Genomic DNA, 9635 nt, shown 5'->3' with positions numbered 1-9635 from the left:
TAAAACTGACCCTTCTCTATAAATATTATACATTTTTATGTCACAGATACAGCTGTTGTTTGGCTTTGGAGTGTTACTCTATATAAAACATTTTAAGTAGCTTAACATTATAAGGTGATGTGTACAAAAGACACGGCTAAATAATTAAACATAAATATAAAGCAAGGGCTGGGGGCATAGTGGCGCAGCGGCCTTGGCCGGGGTTTGAGTCCTGCTTGGGGTGCCTTGTAACGGACTGGTGGCCCATCCTGGGTGTGACCCCTCCCCCTCCAGCCCAGTGCTGCCGGGCTAGGCTCTGGCTCACCACAAGCAGCTTCAGACAGTGTGTGTATAAAGCAAGGGACTGTACCACTAACCTTTCATTGATTGGAATTTCATGATAAAAACTGTACAAAAAGACTTGCCATTACAACTTTGTCAGTCAAGGAGCCTGCATGTAACTCCATCAAGCAGGCCTATATAAGTCATCCCTTGTGTAATGAACACTCATATGAGAATCTGCACTTACAATGCTGTGCAACTTGCACCCTAAAACTTGTAAAATAAACTACTTTTGAGAAACTGAACTGAAAGTTCCATTAAAAACACAAACCTTGGTGACAGCAAGCACCACAGCCTATATCCCACCCCTCATAAGAGCATGGCTGTTCTTCTCCTGTGCATCAGTTGTCCCTGGCTGTATGCCTGCTTACAAGAATCTCTAAGACATTTTATCGTAGTGTCACATAACGAGCGTTGAGAAAACGTGAAGAGAGTGACAAAAGAAAAGAAGCTGAAAAGGCAAAGGAAAGCCTTACCATCCATTGATATAACCCCTTGTTCAAAGCAGCTTACACTGACTGATCTGGAGTCAGTGGCGTCACGAGTGTCACCTATGATGTAACATGATCGGCCTCCTCCCGTACCAGACCATACAGAATCCTTAGTGTTTTTTGTTACTCGTAAATCTTAAATTATTCCCCTATATCACTGAATGTAATAACAGTAGCGTCATAAACAACTGGCAAAATTCAGATTACACATTTAAAATACAATAGCATACGTTCAGCTATTTTAATTAATTTACCACATGACCGTCATGATGACGATGTCGATGATCGTTGAGGTGGTTAACTTCAGTGAAAATTCGGAAAGAAAACAATAGAATTCGAAGTAAAAACGTTTAAGAACCCCACCAAATTTTAACGTTATTGATTCAAGTTCACAAATACTAATTACTACCACAATATTGTAGCTAAAACACCAAAAAAACGTGACAAAATCAGTGACTGTAATAAACACAGCTGCACAAGCAAAGAAAACAAGAGCGGGGGTTCGTAGCGCGTGCGGACGAAACCACGTGATTCCAAGAGTCACTGTAATTGGGTAATAATGAGAGCTCTCAACAGAGCGCGAAAAGTAAAAGAGCGCAGAGTTTTATCCTTGTTGGTACGTTGATACATGTAAGCTGGGCTTTATTACGAAGAATGTTTTTGTTCTTATAAGTACAGGGATATTTTATAAAAAATAATACATTTCTGCTGAAACACTGCACACATTTCATAGACAGTCATTTGGTGTTACCCCCCTCTGATAGTGTTACTTAGTGCGGTCCGCACCCCTCTAGTGACGTTACTGGACATAGGACAATGGAACGGCGTAGACGTAGAGTGGGACGCTATTTCATCGCATGACAAACACAGCACACGCACTACGAGCAGTTCGGTGATAAATTCACCTGAGGCACGTGTTTGAGGAAATGGGCAAAGCCTCAGCGCTTTCTACTACATATCGTTTTTTTTTCCATTTCTGTTTCATCAATAGCTGTATGCACCTTGTTCATTTTTACATGTTTTCCGCCTTATTTTAATCAGCAATTAAAATGTGTTCTTTTGAAAAACGCGTGTTATTAAATGTACTGTCTTGTATTTGGAATGGTATCTCCCTTATGGTTTATTACCGTAAGCCCTGTGACAATGCCAGTGTAAACTGCTGTATCTTTGGTTATGGAGGAAAGTATGAATTTAACGGCTATTTGGCACATCATGTTGTGTCACAAATTGGTGGGGTTTAGAACGTTCAAAAAACATTGCTTTCAAGAAGCCGAGAATACTGGTCGACTTATAAGGTGTAGACAGCAATAATTCGACGAGAAACATAATTCACTTAAACTATTTGAAGAAAAACACGTACTAGTATGTGCCCTAAAAATGCTCCAAAACCTGGGTTTTCGAGAGCCTGCGCTGCATCCCTGCCTGGCCACCATGACCATGGCGGTCTTTTCCAGGGCTCGTATCGCAGCGCTTCGTTCAGAGGCAAAAAGAGCGCGCGAATTGTAGTTTAGTTGGGAGAAATTTAAATCGGATCACATTCAATGAAAGCTTAGGACCAGAGAGCGAGGACTACGCGCTGAGCTCCAGACGGGGAAGCCGTGTGTGCGATGGCCGGAGACGGCAGCGTGTGGAGGCTCGTGGGCCCGCTAGCGGAGCTCTCCCAGCGGCGCTGCCGACTGCTGCACTCGTCCTTCGGCCGCGGCTCCGACGTGTGTCTCTTCTACCTGCAGGGCCGCTTCTCCGCTATGGACGCCCGCTGCGCCCATTCGGGTGAGCAGTAATATGTGCCCTTTTCACAAGTTTCCCCACGAGAAAAAGCCGCTCGGACGGCGCACTGAGGCACTTGCCTGCCATACGAACTTGCCTGGTTTTTTGTGCATTAAGGGAACGTTGCCTGTTACGTCATTTACATTTATTCATTTAGCAGACGCTTTTCTCCAAGCGACGTACGTCTCAGAGAAAATACAATTTGTGCGAAATTGTGTTAAAGTAAATATTGTGTCAGTGAAAGGTCCCCCCCGCCAGCTGTGACAATACAATGAAGTGTTTGTGCTTTTTGGACTGAATTAGCGCCGTCATACTGTATTTCCTGCTTTATTACCGCGTTCGGTCGCCTTCGCGTCACATCTACTGTACGTGTAGCTCCGTCGTGCTGCTTCGAAACGTTTCCATTCCTCTCTAGGGAGAATCACTAACACCTCGCAAACATTCAAATAAAAGCAGGAGTCACCAGTAAAAATACAGTTCCGTTCGCTGAAATTCGGTTCCACTTGCCTGTTGATCCAAAAAATTGCAAAAAAGTGGAGTTGTGTTAACGTACCGTTTACTGGTCAGCCTTTTTGCCCAGATTTTAACAACGTCGTAGTTCTGTGGAATTCCCTCCCTGCAGGAATATTATTGTTCATTTTTCTTAAACACGAAACGATATTTCTTATTATTATTATTATTATTATTATTATTATTATTGTAGTAGTAGTAATAATAACTCGTGTTTACATCTACAGTGTACAGCGGCCTATAGTATACATTTACATTATATTTACATACATGTACATGTTCATTTATCAGACACTTTTCTCCAAAGCGACGTACATCTCATAGAAAATACATGTGTTCATTACATTAGTAGAAAGAGACACTTGGATGCAGACGTGTGATTCTTAAGTACAGTTAGTTTCTTTCCAGCATATCATGAATCAATGTTCATCACACGAGTAGCTGCATAAAACCTTGTCTGAATATCCACAATTCCAGATCGCTTTCCTAGTCATTTTTTAAATACATATATATATGTAACATTTCCGTTACATTACAGGAATAGCGCCGTAAAAGTTTATCCGTTGTTCGCCAGGTATGATCTTGAAGGTATACAGCATGAACATTTACACCTTACATGAACTTCAGAGATGATGGGAGAAGTGAGTCTGGAAGAGGTGAGTCTTCAGACTCTTTTTAAATGTGGATGGAGATTCAGCAGTTCTGAGTGACAGGGGGAGGTCGTTCCACCACAACGGCGCCAGAATCAAGAACCTCCGGCCTTTTCCTTTCGTGCGTGGGACCACCGGGCAGGCAGATGTGGAAGAGCAGAGCAGTCTAGTTGGCGTGTAGCACGTGATCAAGGCTAGTAGACAGACACAGGACAATAAAGTACACACAGTTATCTATCTGTCTACACACACAGAGAATGGGCAATGTAGTCACCAGTTATTGAAATGCATGTCTTTGGGGTATGGGAGGAAGCCCATGCACGCACGCTATGAGTTGGATTCAAACCCACGTTCGAACACACAGCCCATGAGAACTGAGGTACCAGCATTACTCACTGTACCTCCCAGTGCTGCCCAATAACAGCCTAAAGAGCTGACGCTGGTACTCCGGTAGTGTGGAAAAAAATCGTGTTGTGCTCACTGTGTGTTTCACAGGTGGACCGCTGTGTGATGGTGATATTGAGGAGGCTGATGGAGTTCTTCAGGTCTTCTGTCCCTGGCATGACTACGACTTCGATATTCAGACAGGGAAGTCACAGACTGGCTTACAGGTGATGGCGCTCATGGTGTCAAAGCGCACTTTTTTCACCATTGCAAATGGGCCAGCTGGTAGGCTAATAATTATGGTCATCACCTTCCAGCTATTGTGAAACCTTTTTAGTTATCTGAATTTTTGCCGGCAGCTCAGAAGGGGTCGGAAGAGTTTCGCTCAGGCTGTGTTTAGCAGGAGTGGAGAAACTCTGACCTCCGATGAGAACATTGTCGGGAGGTGGAAGGAGCACTTTGAAGAACTCTTAAACCCGAGTGATATGCCTCCCTTATAGGAGTCAGGGCCAGAGGCTTTCTGGCTGTCAGAGTCCATTTCCCTGGTGGAAGTCACTGAGGTAGTTGGTAAGCTCCACAGTGGCAAAGCACCGCGGGTGGATGAGATCCGCCCGGAAATGCTCAAGGCCCTGGATGTTGCTGGGCTGTCATGGTTGACACGCCTCTGCAATGTTGCATGGACCTCGGGGACAGTGCCCTTGGATTGGCAAACTGGGGTGGTGGTCCCTATCTTTAAGAAAGGGGACCGGAGAGTGTGTGCTAACTATCGGGGCATCACACTTCTCAGCCTCCCTGGAAAAGTCTATGCCGGGGTGCTGGAGAGGAGGCTCCGGCCGATAGTTGAACCTCAGATTGAAGGGGAACAATGCGGATTCCGCCCTGGCCGTGGAACAGTGGACCAGCTTTTTACCCTCTCACAGATCATTGAAGGAGCATGGGAATTTGCTAATCCAGTCTACATGTTTTTTGTGGACTTGGAGAAGGCCTATGACCGTGTTCCCCGGGAAATTCTGTGGGAGGTGCTTCGGGTATATGGGGTACCGGGGCCACTACTGCGGGCCATTCGGTCCTTGTACATATGAAGCGAAAGCTGTGTCCGCATACTCGGCATTAAGTCAGGCCTGTTCGGTGTGGTTGTTGGACTCCGCCAAGGTTGTGCCTTGTCTCCGCTTCTGTTTGTGGTTTTCATGGGCAGGATATCAAGGGCGCAGTCGAGGTCAGGAGGGCATTCTGTGTGAGAGTCGGAAGGTGACGTCTCTGCTTTTTGCAGATGATGTTGTCTTTTTGGCACCGTCACATGGCTGCCTCCAGCACGCACTGGAACGGTTTGCGGCCGAGTGTGAAGCGGTGGGGATGAGGATCAGCACCTCAAAGTCTGAGTCCATGGTTCTCTCACGCTAAAGGATGGTATGCCCCCTCCAGGTAAGGGGAGAGTTTTTGCCCCAGGTGGAGGAGTTCAAGTATCTTGGGGTCTTGTTCACGAGTGAAAGAGGAAGGGAGCATGAGATCGGCCACAGAATGGGAGCAGCAGCAGCAGTAATGCGGTCGCTGTACCGGACTGTAATGGTGAAGGGGGAGCTGAGCCATAAGGTGAAGCTCTCCATTTACTGGTTGATCTACGTCCCTGCCTTTACCTATGGTCATGAACTCGGGGTGATGACCGAAAGAATAAGATCGCGGATACAAGCAGCCGAAATGAGTTTTCTCCGCAGAGTGCTGGGACTCACTCTCCATGACGGGGTGAGGAGTTCGGACATCCGGGAGGAACTCAGAGTAGAGCCGCTACACCTTCACATTGAGAGGAGCCAGTTGAGGTGGTTCGGGCATCTGATGAGGATGCCCCCTGGACGCCTCCCTTTGGAGGTATACCAGGCGCGGCCAACTGGGACGAGGACCCGAGGTCATCCCAGGACCCGCTGGAGAGATTATATCTCACAGTTGGCCTGGGAACGGCTGGGGATCCCCCAGGTTGAGCTAGAGGAAGTGCGGGGGGCAGGGGCGGCTGGGCCTATCTGCTCTCCCTGCTGCCACCGCGACCCTTTTGGGACAAGTGGGACAGAAGTTGGATGGATGGATGGATGAAATTTTGCAAGAATGGCTCCTAAAATGTGACCTGATCTCCGTTTGTCATAATAACCACAATCTTATTTACATTCATTTAGTTGATGCATTTCTTCAAAGCAACTTACAGTGTCAAGGTACCATTATTTATCCATTTATACAGCTGGGTAAGTTTTACTGGTGCAATTTTAGGGTAAGTACCTCATCAGGGGTTTACAACTGGAGTTGAGACTCAAACCTGTGACCTTTGGGTCTAAAGGCAGCAGCTCTAACCACTACGCTTCTAACTGCCCGTCTTTTAACACACATTTTACAATGCCACATCTTCACTGAATCAATTGTTTAAGCAGTCTGGCTCGTTGATGTATGTGAACCCTTATTTAGCAACTAGCAGAACCTCTTACTGACAAAAACCTCAACCTTTCTATAGCTGCTGATCAGGCACATACAGCAGTTAGGCCCATTTCTCTACACAAAATTGTTACATTTCATGTGTGTTTTTGGGATGTCTTGCTAAAACAGCTTGTTTCAGGTCATAGCATGGCATTTCAGTGGGACTGAGGTCTGGGCTCTGACTTGACCACTCTAAATTCAGAATTTCTTGTGTTTGAACCAGTGTTGTTGATGTACTCCTGTATTATGGCTCATTGTTATATTCTTCAAGCCAACTTCTTTTGAGTTTTAGATTATAGATGGACATTCTGACATTGTGTTGCAGAAATTCCTGATAGGTTGTGATTGGTCCCTCAGTGATAGCAAGTCATCCAAGCCCTAAGGCAGCAAAGCAGCCCCACACCATTATACTTCCTCCACCATGCTTCACAGCTGGGATGAATTTTTGGTGTTGGCATGCAATGTGTTTTTTTTTTTTTCTTTTCTTCCAAACACAAATCTGTGTACATTACCAAATACTCCAGGTTCTGTTTCATCAGTCCACTGAACACTTTTTCGCTAGTGCTCTGGAACATCCAGGTGGTCTTCAGCAAACTTGAGACATGCAGCAATGTTTATTTGAGAGCAGTGCTTTCCTCCATGGTGACGCCCCATGAACACCACTGTTGTTCAGTTTTTTCTTACGGTAGACTCATGAAAGCAGACATTATCTGGGGTGCGATAGAAGAGATGCCTGCAGATCCATAACTGTCACCTTAGGGTTCATTGTCTTTTTTTGAGGATTGCTCAGTGTGCCCTTGGACTGATGTCCATTCCTTTAGAAATCCTTTTGTAACCCTTTCCAGTCTTCAGCTTCAGCAACTCTTCTTCTGAGGTCCTTTGAAATGTTTCTTAATTATTCTATATCGCACATGCACAAGAGAATTCTGTTGTAAAGAGAAGGTAACCAAAATTGTGTGTGTCTTTTTAATATTGCTGGGCTGATCAAACCTACACGTTAATTGACTGGAATATCAGACTTCACAACAGACTTGTCCTCTTCTAAAGTTGTCATTATCCTAGATCTTCACATACTTTTCTATCAATGACTTTGATTGTATGAACTAATTTTTCAATCTGGAAATATTAAAACTGTGTTCTGTTTGTTAAATAAGACTGTCTTTTATTATTATGACTTAGATCAGATCACATTTTAGGAGCCATTTGTGCAAATATCCAGATAATTTAAAAGTGCTGATAAACTTCCTCACAACTGTATAAGACAAACTTATACAACTGTAATTTCATATATTTAAGAATATTCATCATGGGTTCAGCAGCTTTGGGAAAAACAAAAATTGTGTTGTGGTTTTTGGCTGATTTTGTCATTATCTCCCTTTTAATAAAAGGAGTGGATTACATTTTGGGAACTTGGTCTGGAAAAAAATATGTTTGTTTTTAAACTGTTAACTCACCATCACCAAAATGTTTCAGAACCACTATGCTGATGCCTAGACAGATTAAACAATAATGATTTTGTTATTTTACTTATCCTTAATTCACATGTTTTTCATTTACAGCAACAAGTGCACAGTGTGAAGGTAGAAGATGGCAATGTATATGTGAAGCATGCAAGCCTGCTCTCTTTAGAGCCCTTTCCTCCAGCTTCAAAGAGCTGAAGTCCTCACAGACTTCCCTGGGTCCAGCACAGGAAATTCTGTTACAGTCCAAGCTATTTTTAAGATTTATTACACAGACCTGAGCTATCTGAGACATTTTTGTCGTTATCCGTGATCACTACAGGCCTTGAATCTGGCAGTGCGGGAGTTGAGTTTTTAGCAGGGCGATTCACTAATTGGTGTAGTGCCAGTATTTTAGCTGTCCTTGGCAGAAAACATAAAGGATTTTAATAGTTCAGTCTTGCAATTGATAAATGATCAGAACTTTAGGACATTATCCACTGTGTAGTGAACTTTTAGTTTTTGCTTTGTTAAATTGCCAGGATACCACCTGAGGTACTTTGGGATTTCGAAATTTATCATGGTTTTTCCAGCGGATTTTCCTTTTCAGATTAAAGCTGTTTATTTTATTTTGAAATTGAAACAATTTATCAAAGATTTTTTTCAAAATATGTTCTTTTCTAAAGTAAAACTCATGTTCATTTTAAGAAGTTGAGCACGCTGGGCATATTTTAGTGGTAAACAAAGAAATCATTCAAAAGTTTTATACTCATATTTTTCTGACTGTCTTGTAGAACAATTTTCTCTGTATTAAGGACACTTTTTTCTTGTTTCCAAGTATAAGAAAACTAGAACCAGAAAAGTATTGATCAATGGTAAAATGTCCATCTGTTGCTTGGAGCAATGAGTTGCCTTACAGCTAATATTTACCTTGAATGTTGTCAAGTCAGGGGGGCGCGGTGGCGCAGTGGGTTGGACTGGGTCCCACTCTCCAGGGGGTCTGGGGTTCGAGTTCCGCTTGGGGTGCCTTGTGATGGACTGGCGTCCCGTCCTGGGTGTGTGTGTGTGTGTGTGTGTGTGTGTGTGTGTCCCCCCCCCCGCCTCTGGCCTTACGCCCTGTGTTGCTGGGTAGGCTCTGGTTCCCTGTGACCCAAAGGGACAAGCGGTTCAGAAAATGTGTGTGTGAAATTGGTGTAAATTCTTTTTTGGTTTTAACTGCACAGAAGGCTTTAAGAAAGTTCAGTATCAGCATTTGTCCTGGACAGATGAGCAGTCGTGTTTTTCTTGTGCATAGGTGACGGTGAGGCTTTAAGGGAGGGAGACCTCCAGTGAACAGGGTTCAACAGTTTCTTTGGGTTTAAATGCGTTTTGCTCACACTGGAAAAGAGCATGTCTCGTTCCTTACAATTTCATTTTAACACACAGAAAGTGCCAACAAAAACTTCGCTAGAGCTTTTTTCTGCCCCTTTTTTTCTTTCTCCTCGCCTTGAACCACCAAAGTTGTGAGCTTTTATTTGAACAATATTTCTACCAAAAATGTCTGCTGCATGGTTTGGGATCTTTGCCACATGTCCAATAAAACATTAGTATGCTGATAGGTTGCCTCAAAATTTTGCTAA

General features: G+C 43.9%; 1 protein-coding gene across 1 annotated transcript; it reads left to right on the top strand.

The window, feature by feature from the left end:
• The first annotated feature begins 2221 nt into the window (after positions 1 to 2221).
• On the top strand, positions 2222 to 8396 carry LOC108919834 (Rieske domain-containing protein). The gene is made up of 3 exons (XM_018728124.2): positions 2222 to 2582; positions 4235 to 4350; positions 8137 to 8396. The coding sequence occupies exons 1-3, from the start codon at positions 2420 to 2422 to the stop codon at positions 8233 to 8235; spliced, it is 378 nt and encodes a 125-aa protein (XP_018583640.1). The 5' UTR covers positions 2222 to 2419; the 3' UTR covers positions 8236 to 8396.
• The last annotated feature ends 1239 nt before the right edge of the window (positions 8397 to 9635 follow it).

Source organism: Scleropages formosus, chromosome 9, assembly GCF_900964775.1.
Source record: "Scleropages formosus chromosome 9, fSclFor1.1, whole genome shotgun sequence".
NCBI lineage: Eukaryota > Metazoa > Chordata > Actinopteri > Osteoglossiformes > Osteoglossidae > Scleropages > Scleropages formosus.
This window is presented reverse-complemented; position numbering and strand designations above follow the sequence as displayed.

Excerpts from the sequence above, each read along its gene's own strand:
- LOC108919834 (XM_018728124.2), top strand. The coding sequence starts at position 2,420 with ATGGCCGGAGACGGCAGCGTGTGGAGGCTCGTGGGCCCGCTAGCGGAG. Across the intron at positions 2,583-4,234 it reads CGCCCGCTGCGCCCATTCGG|GTGGACCGCTGTGTGATGGT; the intron begins GTGAGCAGTAAT and ends TGTGTTTCACAG. Across the intron at positions 4,351-8,136 it reads AGTCACAGACTGGCTTACAG|CAACAAGTGCACAGTGTGAA; the intron begins GTGATGGCGCTC and ends TTTCATTTACAG.